We start from the raw sequence: 19,603 nt of genomic DNA, 5'->3' as shown, positions 1-19,603 counted from the left end.
GGTTAATTATTACTCTGCTCAGTCACTACTCTGGTCAGTTATTACTCTGCTCAGTCACTACTCTGGTTAGTGATTACTCTGCTCAGTCACTACTCTGGTTAATTATTACTCTGCTCAGTCACTACTCTGGTCAGTGATTACTCTGCTCAGTCACTACTCTGATCAGTGACTATTCTGGTCAGTGATTACTCTGGTCAGTGACTACTCTGGTCAGTGACTACATTTGCATAAATTTTAGTCATAGGACATGAGCCCTGCTTCCACTCACTGATGATGGACATGTGGCTTAGGTCCAGCCGCACCCGCGCGAAGGTGGACAGGCCGGCGGCCGTGTAGTCCCTCCGACACTCACAGTCCTCTCTCCTGCTCAGGTTGAATGGGCACTGCATAGGGTCCATCAGCCTTAACCAAATCAACCAAAGCCATTGGAATAAACAACAATAATGACAACAACAAAAGGGTATCACATACAAATAAATAAAAACAAAGTGGACCATGCATTGAATTTGGTGTCTGGCAATGGAGAATACAGAAAACCAACCCACTCACTTCTATGCCTGACTTTAAGTGATGAAGGTATCAAATACATACTTTTAAGTACTTCTCTGCATTTTCTTGTCTTTACCTTAATCCAAAAACCTCAGAGAAGTTTTCCTGCTCTCCAGTCGGGAGAGTGATGTATTCTACTGGACTGTCCGTGTTCATCTGTGAACAGTAGATCTGAGAGGAAAGAGACGCACACAGAGTGAGGGAAATGGAGCATGTGAGCAGATGTGCTGACATGTATGAGCAGATGTATGCACGTGTATGAACACATGATGTTTAAGCAGATGTGTGCACTTGTATGAGCAGAGATGTGCACGTGTATGGGCAGATGTGTGCACATGTATGACTAGATGTGTGCACGTGTATGAGCAGATGTGTGCACGTGAATAAACAGATGTGTGCACATTTATGAGCAAATGTGTGCACGTGTATAAGCAGATGTGTTCACGTGTATGAGCAGGTGTGTGCACGTTTATGAGCAGATGTGTGCACGTTTATGAGCAGATATGTGCACATGTATGAGCATATATTTGTGCACATGTATGAGCAGATGTTTGCATGTGTATGAGCAGAAAAGTGCACATGTATGAGCAGATATTTGTGCACATGTTTGAGCAGAGGTGTGCACGTGTGCTAGCAGATGTGTGTGCATGTGTGCGAGTTGGTGAAATCTTACTCGAAGGGCTTTGCCCTGCACACTCAGGACCTGCTCACCATCAGACACAACACCACTCTGGAGCTGCACCTCCCTACAGTTAGACACCAGATCACCTGGGGAGAGGGTGAGGAGGAGCAGGAGAGAGAGAGAGAGAGAGAGAGAGAGAGAGAGAGAGAGAGAGAGAGAGAGAGAGAGAGAGAGATAAAGATGCACATTGTTCATAAAGATGCTTCACAAATGTGAATTATAAGAAAGTAAATATAAAGTAAATGCAAATGTAAATGTAAATTTGTCAATTGTGATTTTTCAAAATTTGTCCTCCGCTTTTACCCAGCTGTGCAGAACACACACACACACAAACACACACACACACACACTAGTGATTACTAGGGGGCTGTGGTGCACACGTGCCTAGAGCAGTGAGCAGCCCGGTGCCTGGGGAGCAGTTGGGGTTAGGTGCCTTGCTCAAGGGCACCTCAGTCATGGCCTCAGGCCTGGGAATCGAACCCACGACCCTCCGGTCACAAGACCAGTTCCCTATCACCAGACCATGACTGCCCTAAATATAATAACACGTCAATAACCTTACACAGACACAAGATCTTATAGCTACGGATTAGTCCCTGGCTTTCTTGCTTTTCAAGTGCTGCAGACTCAGTGAGGCAGCAGGTGTGTGGCTCACTCACAGGAGGGGTTGCTGCAGGTCTTCCGCCCCTCTGGCCTGGACGTGGGGGGACATTTGTCCCCGAGGTCCCCTTCAGCCCTAACACACTGCACTGAGCGTTCCATCCAGCCCTGGCCACAACTCACGGAGCACTGTTCTCACATACACACACACGCACACACACACACACGTATACACACACAAACACGTATACACACAAGTAAAACATTGTAGAAAGGATAACTAACATTCACACCATGACACTGGAAAAAGTCATGGACAGATGTAGGTGTGGATACTCTCCCCATGTTCGGGTGGTGTGTGGGAGTCATGGAGGCAGAAGCACTCACTGGTCCCCAGATGCCCGCTCTCCAGGTGTGGGTGGGAGGGCAGGGATCCAGGCTGCAGGTGACGTAGCTCTCAGGTGGGGTACCAGGGCAGTCGGATGATGCCTGGTGGTCGTACTCGTAATTCTCAATCCCAGCATGCACTTCGCTGCAGGTCACCAGCCTCCTACGGTAGCCCTGCCCACAGGTGACTGAGCACTGAGGAGAAGGACACAAACAACAACAATCAACAATGGTCAACAACAACAAGCATTGGGCTGAGGTCACTTCATCCAGAGTAACCACACCTTCAGTGAACATGCTGTCTGCAAGCACTATAACTCAATATCATGTTCACTGCTTTGTCTAAAGTAGTCAATGAAAAAATCCTTGACAGCATACACACACACCCACACACACATACACACACATACACACAGTATACACACAGATACATGCTGATACATGAGCCTTTGAGTAAAGATTTTGGAATAGAGAGATTTTGTTATATATGAGATATGTAGGAACAGTTAGACATGTTATGTATGAGATATGTTGGAATAGAGAGGTACGTTATCTATAAGATATGTTGGATTTTTTCCATTAATGTTGCCACTGTCATTGTGAGCATTCACCTCTGACTCTCCTGCTCCACTCAGCTGACTCTACCACCCCACTCAGTTGACTCTACTGCCCCGCACGGCTGACTCTACCACCCCACTCAGCTCACTCTACTGCCCCACCTAGTTGACACTACCACCCCACTCAGCCGTGTCATGCCTTGCTAGCCCTCGGTTCTCACCTGAGTCCACTCCCCCGTGACCCAGACAAACTCGCAGGGCTGCATGCTGCACTCCTCCATGTCCGCCGGCTTCGGTGCTTCTGCACAGTAAGTGTCATGGACCTCCTCTCTGCCATGGCCCAAACACACCACGGCCCGGCGCCTGTGTCCAGAGACACATGTTCCACTGCACTGGAAAGGCAAAGGTTAACGCCAGTCAGAGTTCTTCCAGGTCACAGTTCATGCAGGTCACAATCCATCCAGGTCAAAGCCAAGAGTCAACAGGATCCATTATTTGTTTACAATCAGAAGGTTATCTGTCTAGATGTGTTCTGGTCTCAGGCTCCCACGCCCTGTTAAGTGACAAGCCCATCAAGAGATTAAGCGTGTATGTCAGGGCAGAGCAGACGCAGCATGGCACAGTGTGGCAGTCCTGCAGGTATACTGGGGAGCTCAGCTCTACACACGCTGACTCCACAAACAGCCTCACCTCGAGACATAAAGGTACATCACCAATGACGTGACACTGGGGGAGCAACTCTGAGGCAGCTCAGAAGAGGGCTTTAAATCACAGGACCCTAACCCTAGCTGAATGTGGGTCTTTAGGAACTGTCTGAATGTGAGTATTTTGGAACGGTCTCAATGTAGGACTTTAGAGACTCTCTGAATGTGAGTATTTAGAGTACATAATATTCTGTGTAAATGTGGACTTGGTGTTTTCAGGCAGAAGATGAAAGCAAGCCATTACATTTCCACTGTATTACACTACACGCTCGATCCCTAATGGATTTTTATATGGAGTGTTTGTCGGTGTGTTTGTATTTGCCCAAACACACTCGAGCTATGCCCTTAGCTGGACTGACTATCCAGCCGTGTTCTGGAGACCCTTGCACCTCAAACGTCATACCCGCCGTAAATCACGAACACGCCATCTGGTCTTCATCTGCCTTTCTGTCAGCTCCATTTCGCCGCACGCCGCACGCTGCCCGTGTTGATGAGAGGGCTATCCCCACACTCCTCACCCCTCACACTCTCACTCAACACTCTTGACTGTGTTCCACTGACATGGACAGGAGTTTCCCTGAACTTCTAGAAGCTGACATCAAACAGTGACGCAAGTATACGCACGAGCCATGCACACGGCTCTAAACTGCCGGCACTTTCTAAGAGTTTGCTGTAACATTATTTGAACAAACATCAAAGACAGATTGGCTAGCCATAGACCCCAGGAAGACTTTTCCAGTGCTTGTTTGTGGTGGTGCTATTTTATATATTTATTTAATTGTCATGACTCAATTCAGTCGAAAAAATAGCACATCGTTCGAGGTTGGGTTTGGGTTCAAACGTTTCCTTGGTTGTTGACAGAAGTACCTGCGTCTAGAAACCCTCCCATATGCTGAATGCGAACGTTTGTCAAAAGGGAACAAGGCGATCTGACCCAGAGAACAGCGCAAACTTAATCAGGCCCAGATGCTTCTCGTCTCCGTGGCCAGGAAGCCCGAGACCCTTTTACCACGGCACAGTCCGCGTCTCCACTAATTATACTCTCTCTGCGAAGCGGTCCGATTTCACGCGGCTCCATGACCTAGATTCAAGGCTTCTTGAACATTTCTCTCCATTGGAATAAACATTACTTTGCTGTCAGAGAAACAGGAGGAACCTGCCGCAGGGCTGTTATACAATGCTAGGCCAAGTTATATGGAGTATATGTGAATTTAAGATATGTATAAATTACAGATTGTAATATCCAGTATTCTAAGCGATGTAATTCTAAAATATATTGTGAGACATAACAGATAAAGCATTTTTTTCTTACAGTTTATAAATCCCTGATATTTAATAATATTGTAAGTTCATGTAAGTTCAACTGCAATGTCACGTATTCGTATTCATTAAAGTGTGAAATTTATTAGGCCTCTGCGTTTCAATGACCTTATTATAATTTTATTTGAGAAGAGAAAAAAGGCATATGATTTTAATCAGAGCAGAACTGCCTCTTCACCGCCTCTAAAAGAACACCATAGGAATCCTCTTGGCACGCTGTCAGTAAACGTCTCTGAGCGGCTCTAGTCTAACGTCTCGCCCTCTCGAAGGCTAAAGTAGTGCTCTCTCTCTCTCTCTCTCTCTCTCTCTCTCTCTCTCTCTCTCTCTCTCTCTCTCTCTCTCTCAAAACTGCAGTTATGTCACTCACCGTTTGCCACTCTCCCTCGCTCCACCTGTAGCGCGCGGGACACTCTGCGACGCGGCAAGGCTGGGTGGACGGCGGACGCGGCTCGCGTGCGCACTCCGACTCTTGCGTCCTGCTCTGATCTCCAAGTTGGCAAGAAACCTCTCGCTGCTGCACTCCAGAATCGCACGAGGCCGAACACTTCAGAACCAGAGATGGTGAGTTAGCACATGTATGCATTTAATTTTGTATTTCTGATTCATTTCAAACTGATCTAGTATGTAACATCAAATGAAAAACAATTATTTGGTACATATACTATTTGAGTAAGGTTTAAGAAATCCAGGTAATGTATTTGTTCGAGGAAAAGCAGCAAATCATTTTTACAATGAATTCTCTTTGTGTCTGGGGAAATGTGCTGTCTCATACGTCCTCGTGAAGCCCTTTCACCGTGCCTACACTGATTCTGTATTAAAAGCTGCATTTAAGTGGCTTGTGTGATTATCACTCAGACGTAGCTCGTGGTGATGTTACAGTAATACCTAACAGGGTTTTTTTTAAGTATTTTAAACTTCCTTAAGATTTCTTAAGATACTTCGATGTCTGAAAAAATACCATAAGATTGGTTTGGACCTCGTTATAGTGCAGCGAACGAAGAATGCTGGATACCTGTATATTTTCTACAGTTACTATAGAACAATAGCTGCCATGAAAAGATGTGCGATTAATCGGTTTTTATCATTATGGTGAATCGAGTTTTTGAGAGAAACACATCGTGAGGATTACAATAACATACCAGAAGTTGTGAAGAACAGCTGCACTCAAATTGCATTATCCGTGACAGAACACGTTTCACACTGCATACTACACATATGTGGAGGAATTAGGCTAGTGCCAGAAAACACCACAGCACACGGACTCCAAACTGACCCAATCACGCTACCTGCTACCCTGCGAAAAGGACTACAATGACGTGAGGAAAAACCACAGTGGAACGGGGATTGAACTGGGAGGAGGAACTGGGAGAAAATGAGAGAGGTGCATTTGAAGTTTGGGAATACAAGCTTTAGACAAGATAATTAACAAAACATCATGATTTGAAGGACTTTAAAGGTGAAGCAAATAACTGAATCCGAATGTACATGCCATTTCATGTATTTTGTCCCTTCTAACTGTTATGCCTGATATTTAGGTAAATGTTCAGTATTTAATGAATACGGTTCTATTGAAAAGTTCTGTGTCATCTTGGTATTGTATGCATTTTAGAGGTGATGGTTTCTACGGGAACAGAAAGCAGCTTTGATGCTGTTGATCATTCACTGTTGCTTGCTAAATTGTCAAGTGTTTTAATAATGGTCTTAAGTATGGGCACAATCTATTTGAGTGCAGGTACACAAACTAAACATTTTATAAAAAGCAAAGGAACGATAACTTGAATGTATAACACTAATGTAAATATAATGTCATTATATTCACATTCTTATTAAATTGGTATGCCAACTTTTACATTCAAATTAAAATGAACATGTGATATTAATATTAATTGACCATCAGTAATGTATGTTGAGTGTCCTCCAATGTCACGTTCATCAGTTTGCAACACAAACTTTTGGACTTGTCAAACAGACATACAGGGTATGATAAGCATCTAAGGGATTTACGCTCTCTCTTTCACACACACACACACACACACACACACACACACACACACACACACACACCCCTGAGGTATGGACAACAGATGTACATGTGTGTGTGTGTGTGTGTGTGTGTGTGTGTGTGTGTGTGTGTGTGTGTGTGTGTATGTGTGTGTGCGTGTGCGTGTGTGTGTGTGTGTGCGTGCATGCGTGTGTGTGTGTGGGGGGCTTCTTTTTGACAGCTCACTGTTGTAAGAACGATGGCGCAGGAGAGCAATGCTCTCCAGATGTGGAGGTGCACCTTGGGGAAAGGACTGTGAGATACAGCGAACACTCTGTCTCGGCTTGTTGGGTCTGCCTAACAGTTGCCCCCACTTCTGACATAAGAACAGAGCTGGACTTACACAGTGCAGCAGAGATTAGCTCTGTGTCACACACACACACACACACACACACACACACACACACACACACACACACACACACACACACACACACACACACACACACATACACACACACACACACACACACACACACACACACACACACACACACACACATACACACACACACACACACACACACACACACACACACACACACACACACACACACACACACAGGAGTACACACATTCTGTCCATTTGAGAGAGCAGAACAATACTTCTCTCTTCTGTAATAAGAGAAATGCTTATTCTGTGTTTTGGCCACCCAAAGCCCTTCAAATCCAAGAGGTGTATTAGTATGCAGTCTGATTGCCCTCACAGCTTACACTCACATGTGTCATGTGCTTCTACATCAGTCCAGTGCAGAGAAAGACCTGCAGTCTCTGGAAAAGCCATAAACATAGCTTGCACTGCTGATATATTTATATGATTAAATGTGTAAATCTGTAGCATGTGTTTGCATTGCGTGTTTGTGTGTGCATGTGTGAACAAGCACTCTTAAAGTTACCTCTCCCCAGGCACTCGTCTTCCACTTGGGACACCTCCCACCTCTGCATCGCCTCTGCTTCTGGGGGCGGGGCAGGTGCAGGCAGCTCTCTTCTGTGATTGGTCGGCCAGAGTCACTGACACAGGTCACGTTACGGTACTTGTAGCCTCTCCCACAGGAGGTGGAGCACTGCGTGGAGGAACAAGAGATACAAGTGAGGCAGGGAAGCTCAGACACACTGCCAGTGTTTTGCTGATACAGTTACTGTCAGGGAAATAAAGGCCCATATATGAGACGAACACAAACACAGAAAACGTGAAATCACTACACTTGTTTTCTAGCTGATTTATTTGAGTTTTGGAACAGCATTACAAAGTGTATTGCAGCCATGCTTAATTGTCAGTGTTACACAATTAATTCCACATTCCCTTGCATGCAGCCTGACACACAACACAGGCGCTCTGTCAGATCTTTCACGGGGGACGTGACCGCCGGCCCAGCGTGAGCGTGAGCTGCACAAATCATCCGATTTGCTCCGTAAGCCAAAGCAGCTAAGGGGCCTTTTTCCAGTCCTAGGTCTGTCGACCTCGGAGGGACGCTGACCCCACCTTTCTGACCCTGCGTAGTGCTGCAGGGCAGGGCTGCCCCCTGAGAGTGAACTGCTGGTCAAAGGGGTCACACACAGGAAGGATGGACACAATGCAATGTGTCCGGGGTCAGCGAGAACACTGCACAGCAGGTTGGCGATGGACAACTGGAAGCCTGTGAACTTCAACCTGGTTAATAGAAGGCTGCAGGGTGGGCCTGGATGTGACGGAGGCAGAGGGGGGCGGAGGGGTGGTGGGAAGGCAACCGCTGGGGTTATGTGGTTCACATTAGCACTGCATTTTTCTCATGCTTTGGTGAGGGTCATTTAGAAATGAATGAATACGATGAATCACAATTACTAAAAAAAAGCCCATGCAAAAATACACCGAAATATTTGAAAGTCAAGAAACTTTACAGCTATCAAAGAACAGATTAATATTAATCAACTAAAAAAAATAACAATAAATTTCACAACAGTACCACATCTGTAACATTCTCTGTATCATAAAATTCACTGTATTAAACCTCTTTACAACCTTGTGTGTATGTGTGTGTGTAAATGAGCAAGTTTAACCAGTCTCCCCGATTTCTAAATGCCTCGTGTTCTGCCCAAACCTCCCCATAGATCTGAACAGGCAACACACATTTGTCCCCTTAGTGCCACTTGTGAAAGTGAAAGAGACATGACTACAAGATTTATGATTTAGACTGACGCAACCACCTGCCTGTCACCTTGCGTCTCTGCATCTTTAGGAAGGTGATTTTCAGTAAAAAATTTAAAAAAAGTCTACAGCATTGTATGTTTGGACATTACCAAAAACAAAGCACAACAAAAAGACTTCAACATTTATATGACGTAGACGCAGCGCTACACATCAGCCTCAACTGATGAAAAAAATGTCTGTGTGTCAAAACTCTGCTAACCTAATCCGTATGATATATAATGCATCTAGGTACAATTCAGGGCCTTTTGAGGCTGCCTGTTAAGGGTGCATTATGATGCAGAAGACCATCAAAAAGATACAGACGCAATGAACCACGGGTTACCACGGTTTTCGTGTTTTCCGAGAAACGCGTCTAAACAGATTATGTGAGCCGAGGTGCGGGAAGAGGCCCTACAGGGTGAAAGGACCCCTCCCACTGAATGCCCTCACAGACCTCCGCTGTAAACCCAACCCAACCCCCCCAGGATGGCCCCCTTCACCCCCTCCCAGGGAATCTAAGTGGACCAAGCCAGACATCCTCCTGTATCCCTTTCTCTAGGAGCCAAATTCTGGATTCTTATCTGATCTCAGGAATGTAAAGTCACCAAACTCCCATCTAACAGCTGTTTAACACCCTTACTCATTATCATACGTTCTTGTGCCGACGGTCTGCCCTCTGTGTCTGTGATGCATACAAGAATGCTTTCACCTACAGCAAACTATTAGATTTGTGATCAGACATGTTTACATGTATTTTTAATAGTCAGTAATTTCAGAACAAAAGGACATACTGTGGATCTGTACAAGGTATGCCGACCTTCTGTTAAAAACTTTATACATTATTTGAAAAAAATATATACTTTTATACTGTTATATAAAAACTCACAGAAATCCATAAACTCATACAAAGAAAATGTCAGATGTTATTCCTCTGCTTTATATAACACAAATAACATTGCCATATTAAAATGTGTATAAAAATTAAATACATTTGACTTTAAACTCAATACATCGAGCAGCAGAAATAAATACAGAAAAATATACAAAGAATATATAAATATACAGAGATGCCCATTTCACTTTGCCTGATAATGTGAGCTTTAAGTCGCAGTGTTCTCCGAGTGCTTTAAACAGTTGCGCACAGTGTGGGCGTAAGCACCATCCATTTAGTGAACCTGTGAATCTTTGAGAGATCGATAGCTACTGATGAATGTTCTACTTTCACACGAAAAGCTTCAGGCAACAGTTAAAATGTAAGTCCAAAGCACTTGAATTTGCAGTACCATTTGTTAGCAAATTTGGAAACTAAAACTGTGTTTGTATCCAGTGAATTACTGGCACACTGTTATAGGGAGGCAGAGTACAAGCAACATTACCCTCGTGGACTTGGGGAGCCAAACAAATTTTAGCCCAAAATACTAAATACAATTAGCAATTACCAACTAATTACAGCCTAAAATATTGAAAAAAATGAACAATTACCAACCAATTGCAACCTAACCCTAACTCTAACTCTAACCCAAACCGTTGTTTGAGAAGCAGCCACTAAGATTTTGTACAGCAGACTTAAGGAAATAGGGCCAAAAATTGTAAAGCATTAGCAAGTGAAAGCAAGAAGATAGCTATGTGAAAATCACACTGGTGTGATCCCCCACACTAGCTGTCAATCACCATTAGCCTTGTTAGTGTCTTCAGATTAAGAGAGTCTGTGATATGCACCTGGGAAACTGTTCCCAAATCCTTAAGGGGCATATTAATAAGACTATGTGTGACCTTAATGCTACACTAAGAGAGAGAAGCAACAGAAAGCCAGCCCAGAGGGAGGGAGGACAGGGGAAGGGGCGGGGCTTGCCGGGGTCGTTGACAATGAGGTAGACGATGATGACAGAATGTTCTAAAGGGACATAATCAGCTTCCCTTCAGCTCATGGAAACTGCTGCAATTAATTGTTTCATAACATTTCTAAAGCACATTTTCAATAAGGGACACATTACACATTTTCAACTAACAGTGACGATAGAAAATAGAACCACGTTTTGTCAATCAACATAAAAAAATTAAATTAAATTAATAAACTCGCAAGTCTATATTAAAACTGAAATGCGTTCTGACATCTCAAGTACAGCGTAAAATACCAAAAACAATTAAATACACAAAAACACCTATAGAGCAGTAAAATGGATGTTTGTCAAGTCTCCCTCGTTTGAAGAAAGCACCGCCGTAAGGCTCCAGGGCAAACGGCTGGAAGCGTGGCCTGCCCAGTGAGGTATGTTTGTGAGCAGGTGAGAACATGAGTTCATGCAGGGTGGATCACAGACATCAGACCACTTACAGGGAGATACGCAAAACATAATAGGGCAGAGCTCCTTTGTACGGGGGAGCATGTAGCATTTACTCCTCTAGCACTGTCTGAATAACTGCTGAGTCGTAGACTCAGGGCAGACATGACCTCTAGGGAAGCCTCTCTACATAGAGCTGTAGGCTTCAGTCTCAGTTTAAGGACGAGAAGACAAGGTTCTTAAAATATAATGACCAAAAGAAAAGAAAAAAAAAGATCCAATACAGAAAAATATGGGTAATGGGTACATCTTGAATAGGGACGTCAGTCAAAAGAATTAACCTATACACACATTTCACTGGTGCTGTGTTTGTTTGTCTGGTTTCATGGACCTAACAACACTGCATGAAAGAAGAAGAATTCACCTTTGCACTGTCTGCTTGTGGCATGTTGACCTTTACCATGAGGACCGGCACCAAAGCTTTCTTCAACAGTCCTCATATATAAATCTACACTATCCACTCAGCAATTAATAACTACAAATGTGCTACATAGTTATAAATCATGTAGAGAGTGTTAAATACTCTAAAGTGCTGTACACAGAAAACAACAACTAAACTGAACTTCTTAAAAGTTAGAACTAAATCTAAATTAGACTCAGTTCTAACAGGCCAGTCCTATGATGAATGATCTTCAGCTAAATTTGTACTGATCTTCAGTTGAATTAGTACTAATGTTCAGCTGAATTAGTAGTGATCTTCAGCTGAATTAGTACTGCTCTTGAGCCTAACTATCTGCTTAAAGCTATAGATGCCAAACCACCCTTTAGCTGTGGTACCCCAACCTTAATCCCGCTTGGTAAAGGTCAGTTGTCAATATGTTTAAAAGTGTTCGGTATGACGGTCAGAGTCACCTGCAGAAAAACTAACGCTGTCACACACAAACATCAGACCTGCAGATCAGCTCTGTTCGTTCCTGTTGGCTTAGCCAGAGCTCCACACGGGGGGCGGTAAGGGAGAGGGCGGAACGACGGGCAGAGGGATACAGGCGGAGGGTTACGGGCGTACCGCGCTCCAGAGGTCGGTGCTCCAGTGGGGGTTGGTGGAGCACGGCAGTACATTGCACTGCTCCCGGTCGGGCGGCTTGTCGAGGATCTCACAGCTGAGGTCGTTAAATTGTTCCCCGTTGGGACGCTGGCACACCACCAGACGAGTTCTCACTCCCCCACCACATGACAGCGAACACTGCAAGGGAAAGGGAGAGGAAGAGAGGGAGAGGAAGAGAGAGAGAGAGAGAGAGAGAGAGAAGCAAGAAGCATGAGAAAAATTGTTTGAGAAGTATTTTGTATTTGTGTGTGTTTGAGTATGTGTATGTGTTCTGTGTTTTGTATCTGTGTGCATGTGTGTGCGGCGGTCGTACCTCTCCCCAGCTGCCGTGCACCCACTGTGGACAGGGGCCGGACTCACAGGAGCGCTGCTCGGCGGGCTGCGCGTCCTTCTCACAGCTGGTGGAAGGGTAGCCGTTCTCATCCTGACACACCACCACACGGCGCTGGAACCCTCCCGCACACGTGCTCGAGCACTGGGGCGACGGAATAGACAACATATCAGACTTAATGGAGGAAACACTGCTACACTCCCATGAGAAAGTGCAGTTTTCAATGCATCACCCCGTACACTGTGCACCTGCCGATATGATCCTCTGGTCTGTAGAAAAAGGTTCAAGTAGCTCTGTGCTTACATATGTACCTATGTGAGCACACACTGGCTTATTAATACACCACACAGCCCAAAATATGATTTCTTATCCAAAATAAGATTTCTAATTTTAACCCACGCAGCATCCTCTTACAGCAGGACGGCTCAGTCTCAATCAAAAGAGCGTGAGTCCTTTGTGTGTGCATGTATTTTTAAACAGAAACGTCAAGACCCATAAAAGAAACAATGGGCTTTATCTGCGCAGAGGAAACCCAGATGATTCACGGGCCCAAAGCCACCGGGCCTCACTGCTGCATCAGGAAGGGTGCTGTAACGCTGAGCACCCCCCAACACACCCCCAACATACCCCGTCCCCAAACGTGCTGTGAAAAAACAACACAAAAAATGTAGGATGTCATGTTAGCATCCAAAAATAGTCAGGGCCAAAGATATGTCAAAAAGGGTATTCCGCACAGATAACCTACACGACCGCAGTAAACTGAGCGACACGCCTTCCAAAACAGAACCGCTTCTGTGGCGTGAAAACTCTTACTAATCCTCCACCAGTATCATCTTACAGGTACCAGTGCTTCTAGTGTGACTACTGACATTTAAAAAGAAATAAAGTCAATATGAAAACACAGCACTTGTCCCCTGCAGCACGTTGTTCTACACACCTCAGGGATTTCCACAATCTATCACCTGGAACATATTTATGCAAATTTTATGTTTATAATAAATTAATATTTAAATGTAATATATTTGGCAAAACGTCACATTAGAACACAACTGCTCGACTACAGAGACATCATGACTCACAGCGTAATATACTGGAGAACCACACATAATGATACAGCAATGCTCTGTGCATACATAATGGGAACAGACAATAATCCGCACAAAGAGGACAGAGTGTATGATATCAACGTATGGTAATGCATTCTTGCTCAGTAGTATTATTATTAATGATTATGGTCATTCTAATGAATGGCGTTGCTCTGTAACAGAGTGGTGCTGTGGGTTTTGGTGAGCTCTAGTGGGAGTGTGTATGTTCCGGTGGTACTGACCCCCCCCCACGGTCCAGTCCTCCACTGCTGCGTCTGTGGGGTTCCGTTGCGGCCGGGGTCAGGGACTTTGTTAGGGGTGTCCGGGTTGCCGTGGCTGTGAGATGGGCACGGGCCCATGGTGCACTCCTGCTCTGTAGCTGGGTGGTCGTCGGGGTCACACTCACTCTCGTCGATCACCTGGTCACTGAAGTTCACACACAGCACCTGCCGTGTGGCTTTACCCTGACCGCAGGACACAGAGCACTGCACACACACACACACACACACACACACACACACACACACACACACACACACACACACACACACACACACATTTCTAAACACACACAGCAGAGTATTCTCAGTAGGTGGAGGAGCCAAGACCAGCCACCAGTGTCTGATAACGCACCTTCTTTCATAATCAGGGTCATGAGTAATCTGACACATAAAAAAAGCACCTGGACCATCTGCATTCCAGCACCAGCCAGAAGAAATTCGATGCTGTTACCCACAATTCTGTGCTTCATTTACAAATGTGAAATCGATCAGTTAGGTTCCTAAGAAGGCAGCGTTATCGGTGGTGTGGGAGCTCTGCTCCCTACCCGCTCTGGATCCGGATTACACAGGTCGGGCTCTCCAGGCTAATAGAAGACTGATCACACAGGCTTCGAGATCTTCACTGTTCTTTAATTAATGATGAATAACAGGGAACTTTACTCAGAGGAAGGCAATTAGCCGGAATGAATCTGCTTCTTTTCACTGAGGCTTTGGAATTAATGTCTTCCCATAGTACTGTGCTAAGTATCTTTGGCATAAATAACAGGGGTTCCTCTCTTGGCCAGTGTGTGTGTGTGTGTGTGTGTGTGTGTGTGTGTGTGTGTGTGTGTGTGTGTGTGTGTGTGTGTGTGTGTGTGTGTGTGTGTGTGTGTGCGTGTGTGTCTGTGTATGTGTATGTGTGTGTGTACAAGCCAGAAGGGAGTTGGGATAGTGTTGTTTACAGATGTTTTCAATCTGAATTAAAACACACATGCACTCTCACTCTCTCTCTCTCTCTCTCAACACCATTTCCCCTGTGCCACAAAGCTTTATAACACCTCAGCTTACCCACTGCCTGTAGGCTAAAGAGTTCATGTCTAACCAAACAGACCCCTAAAACAAACAACCAACCAAAGGTGGAGCTGAATACAGACGTTTAATCAGACTGCAGTCAGACACATCTAACAAGGTGTGGTTCTTCTCTGCAATCTCTGCAATCACGAACCTGGACAACATCACCCTGGACAGCCCCACCCTGGACCACTGATTAGGCTCCTAATGTGTTTCATCATTTGTTGTAGTTGTGAAACAGATGTGTTTAATGTGAAGATTAAACTATACACTATACAGAGAGAGGATTACCCTACACACTACACTAGAGGAAAGATTACACTATACACTATACAGGGAGAGGATTACCCTACACACTACACTAGAGGAAAGATTACACTATACACTATACAGGGAGAGGATTACCCTACACACTACACTAGAGGAAAGATTACACTATACACTACACCACTACAGATGCGTTACTGCTGTGCAACTTCAGTTCACAGAACTGACGTGACTGGCAGCAGCTGAATCTCACATCTCACAATTACATCAACAAGAGTTCAAATGAGACCATGTGAGACTAAAGTGAGAAAACCAAGCCCAGGCATGTCTCCCCCACAGCTGCTGCCCTGTCTGTGGGAGAGTCAAGGACACCTGGCACAAAACAGCTGCTATCAGGAACACACTCCACAGCACCCCCCACACCACCACCACACCAAGGTCCTCAAGAACTCCTCCCTCATGAAACGCATTAGCACAGCTAATGCTAACAGTGAATGCAGAGCAATGGCAGTTGAAGTAAGAAGAACAACACCAAACAGCTGAGCCTCGTACCGCAGTCCATTCTAGAACCTTCCACTGACCACAGGCCATCGTGGAGCAGACCTCCCGGGCAGTGGGCTTGGTCAAGTGAGCACAGTTCAAGTCCTCCGCCACGCCACCATGGTTGTCACGGCAACTCACATAGCGCATTCGTACGCCCTTCCCACAGGTGGCGCTACACTGCAGCAGAGAAAGACACAAAACAAATCAATAAACACTACATATTATGTCGATAACAAATATATATGTTTAACAAAATTCCAAAAAGGAATTATTATCATAAAGCGCTATTGATACAGTCCGTTTCATTGAATACACAGGTATTGCATATGCATCAGTAAGGGTTGTACCTGCGTCCAGGACCCAAATCGCCACTGTGTTTGATGAGCAAGGTGAGGTGCCATCTTGGTCTCTGGAGAAACAGAATCAGGGTTGGGACACTGAGAGATTTCACAGTCCTGTGTCCAGAGAGAGAGAGAGAGAGAGAGAGAGAGAGAGAGAGAGAGAGAAATAGAAGCTCAGTAAACTCTGCTGAAGGAAACATCATAACACACAAACATCTCATGCTGACAAACACCCAGGAACAGCAGTACTCAGCAGTGGAAGGAAAACTGATTGTAACATTTGATCAAGTCTTACATGAACGTTACCACTGGCAGGAATGATGTTCCTCTGACTAATGTAAATGCATGCTACTGAAAATCTGTGGTTTGCCTGCTTGTGTAACAGACACAGGTGGTCCAGGAACAGTGAAGAGGCAGAATCAGCTTGATCAAGAGCAGAAAGTCTTGTCCACACGCAGATTAAAGTAACACATGTCAAAACCAGTGGAACACGCCATCAATAGGGCATGTATTTTGTTTATATTTCAGCCTCCTCATGTGTCTCTAAGCAGGGTTTACAGATTTACAAATTTACAAATTCATGACAGGATAAAAAACAAAATGTACAACATTTTACAGCCTCACAATTTGCACATTAAGAATATTTTATAGCCCTTGTCTTTCCATTTTCTTAAAGAATAGCACAATGTTCAGTTGCCACACCAAAACCCATCAAAAAACACCGGACATAAACGGGATGCAATAAACATGTGAAGAGCTAAACATGTAAGAGTAAACATGTGTCTCCTTAGTGGTGAAGAATGGGAATTTGTGTAGAAACAGTGGAAACACTTCAGGATCTGAGCTCTAAATGTGTTCGAGGTTCTGTGTCTATTTAAAAGTCTAGAAAGGAAGCATAAAAAATAAGTAACTGTCTTCTCTTTCTCTCATTTGCATCCTGTAAACTAAAATAAGGAAAGTGTCTTTTCTCCCCCTCTAACTCACTTATTGTCACATTTAGACCACTTCCTCTCTGAGTTGTTGTGGGAAGCTGAGTTGCATGACTGTGGTGCTGCAGAGCTGTGGGGTATTGAGTGTGGGCTGCACTATACGACAGTTCATGCTTGACTGGTTGAAATCACACGAAGGGACTCGGTCAGGGTCACTGCATCTTTATGCACTGAGAGATTAAAACCAGGGGCCTCTCCTTCTGTCTGTCTTTTTCCCCCTCTCTCTCTGTCTCACTCTGCCTCTGCCTCCCACTCCCCCTGTCTCCCCCTCACCCTGTCTCCCCCTCACCCTGTCTCCCTCTCACCCTGTCTCCCCCTCACCCTGTCTCCCCCTCACCCTGTCTCTCTCTTCCGCCCTCACTCTGCATGGCTAAGCAGGTTTCTAAATCTCTAACACTGCAGTTTTCCCTTTAAAGACTTTCCTCCTCTTCCTTCTCCTCCCTTCATTTTTTTTCTTCTCCTAATTCAATCTCCTCTCTCTCAGATCAATTTCTTGGTCTCCCCTTGACCCCTTGAACATAAGTGTGTGTGTATGTGTGCGTGTGTGTCTGGAACAGGCCATAAAAGCATTCCCCATTTCAGCCAAGTTAGAACACTTTAACAGTATGTTATTAGTATTATCAACGTTTGTGTTTTATTCCATGCACACATAGACACATGTACACAAACAAGAGAAACTCTCACTGAACATTAGAGTGTCCCTGCTGAATGTACTTCTGGTACTGATGAGCTGTGTGTGTGTGTACATGCATTTGTGTGTTTGAATACCCTGTAACTATCTGTGTGTGTATGTGTGTGTATACATATATACCAGTTGCGCAACTGACATACACACACACATGTATTTGAGTAAGTCATAGATGAACGTTCTCACCTGTGTGTCAGTCGGTCGTGTGGCAGCGTTACACTCTGTGTCCTCCATTACAGAGCGGTATGACCCCACGATACACTTCACTGCTCTCATCTGATAGCCAGGGCCACAAGTGGTGGTGCACTACACACATGCACACACACATGCAGAAAATGAGAGAGAAAAGAAAAGTCGGTCACATGGAAACACAGCACACCGAAGAGCTGGTCACATGGTAACACAGTAACCTAAGCATGCCTGATCCACAGAACCGCCTCATATTCCTCTCAGTCCAGCACGGCTCCTCTGATTGGCTGCGATCCAGGGTCAGTACATGGTGATAAGCGCTCTCTCCACTTATAGCTCTCTTTTTCCCTCATTGACTTTGATGAAATGTGGTTGAGCTTGTATGGCGTCGTTTTCCACCTGAATTCCACAAGCCTCATTTAACGCCTTCAAACCTGTGTCTAGAGTACTCGCTCCTGACTGCCTTGTAGGGGCTTGTGACAGACCTCCAGACTGTAAGAGCTCGTGAACAAAATGGGACTGTGGACTTTGAAAAGATCGGTACTTTGAAAAAATATTTTACCGCTATAGTCAGTTATTGAAGTGCTTACGACTGTGATGCTGACCTATCACGCCGAGCGCTGATGTCAGCTCGTTCCACCGATCCTTTATACCCCTTTCAATTTTGATCTTTATAAGTGTAAACTATGATCAGTCAAGACATTTAGAAATCGCATCAGGAGATCCAGAGGTTGCTCTCACTCTGGGGAGCCACCGTCATTGCTGACACAACTCACCTTCAAACATAAAGGGTTTTACATATGTTCGAGCATCAAAATTCAGCACAAATGTAGAGCAAAGCTTTAAGGAATTTCTTCTATGACCTTAACCAGAGTTTGAGGATCAGGCAGGTGCCTTCCTCAGTAGTGTTTAATCTGGAGATTAGCGGACAATAACAGATTTCCAAAACTTTCCTCTAACAGCCAGTCAACCAGCACACTCATAATACATACACATGGCATGAGATGCTAAACGTTTTCTGACCTGCAGGAGGTAGGGAGGGGGTGATGGGCGGGACTCACCTGCCCCCAGGGGCCGACCTGCCAGGACGCACACTCTGGCTGCTGGCACGCCTGCACGGACTCTGGCCTGGCAGCGCCACAGAAGCGGTCGTCACGGCGCTCCTCGCCGAACTGACACCAGGTCTGTCGGCGCTGGTATCCCCTGCCACACGTCACCATGCACTAGCAGAAGAGCACAAGACCAAGGAACACGGGGGGACATTAAAATGCAGGAACGTTTTCTTTACCGTCACTACAGACCTGGATACATATGCAGTGAGCGCTTGAAGATTTGTCTTTGGACACTTGGACACATTTTGGACATTAGTCTAAAATGTGATGACTCCTCTGTCTCTTTCTTTCAGAAACATCTACTCTGTACACCAGTAGGTCTATACCTGGTGAGTC

At 45.1% G+C, this 19,603-nt stretch overlaps 1 protein-coding gene and 1 long non-coding RNA gene across 4 annotated transcripts in view; one reads left to right on the top strand and one right to left on the bottom strand.

Annotated features, from left to right (window-relative positions):
• The window catches only part of adamts9 (ADAM metallopeptidase with thrombospondin type 1 motif, 9), a 50,190-nt gene that overhangs the window by 8,398 nt on the left and 22,189 nt on the right, over positions 1-19,603 (bottom strand). The window contains exons 22-36 of one of the 3 annotated variants that reach the window (XM_076989155.1): positions 19,217-19,378; positions 18,153-18,272; positions 16,296-16,403; positions 15,958-16,125; positions 14,050-14,292; positions 12,705-12,866; positions 12,353-12,529; positions 7,737-7,904; positions 5,167-5,343; positions 2,997-3,167; positions 2,219-2,413; positions 1,891-2,020; positions 1,223-1,317; positions 626-720; positions 269-402 (exon numbers count right to left, since the gene is read on the bottom strand). In XM_076989155.1, the coding sequence (XP_076845270.1) occupies positions 269-402; positions 626-720; positions 1,223-1,317; positions 1,891-2,020; positions 2,219-2,413; positions 2,997-3,167; positions 5,167-5,343; positions 7,737-7,904; positions 12,353-12,529; positions 12,705-12,866; positions 14,050-14,292; positions 15,958-16,125; positions 16,296-16,403; positions 18,153-18,272; positions 19,217-19,378 (2,305 nt within the window). Of the gene's footprint in view, positions 1-268; positions 403-625; positions 721-1,222; positions 1,318-1,890; positions 2,021-2,218; positions 2,414-2,996; positions 3,168-5,166; positions 5,344-7,736; positions 7,905-12,352; positions 12,530-12,704; positions 12,867-14,049; positions 14,293-15,957; positions 16,126-16,295; positions 16,404-18,152; positions 18,273-19,216; positions 19,379-19,603 lie in introns of those variants that run through there. The other 2 variants (XR_013124958.1, XR_013124959.1) reach the window with 2 other exon arrangements.
• Positions 5,221-8,840, top strand: LOC143490734 (uncharacterized). The gene is made up of 2 exons (XR_013124960.1): positions 5,221-5,360; positions 7,747-8,840. It is a non-coding gene; the product is annotated as an uncharacterized LOC143490734 (long non-coding RNA).

This window comes from Brachyhypopomus gauderio, unplaced genomic scaffold (assembly GCF_052324685.1).
Source record: "Brachyhypopomus gauderio isolate BG-103 unplaced genomic scaffold, BGAUD_0.2 sc66, whole genome shotgun sequence".
Classification (NCBI taxonomy): Eukaryota; Metazoa; Chordata; class Actinopteri; order Gymnotiformes; family Hypopomidae; genus Brachyhypopomus; species Brachyhypopomus gauderio.
This window is presented reverse-complemented; position numbering and strand designations above follow the sequence as displayed.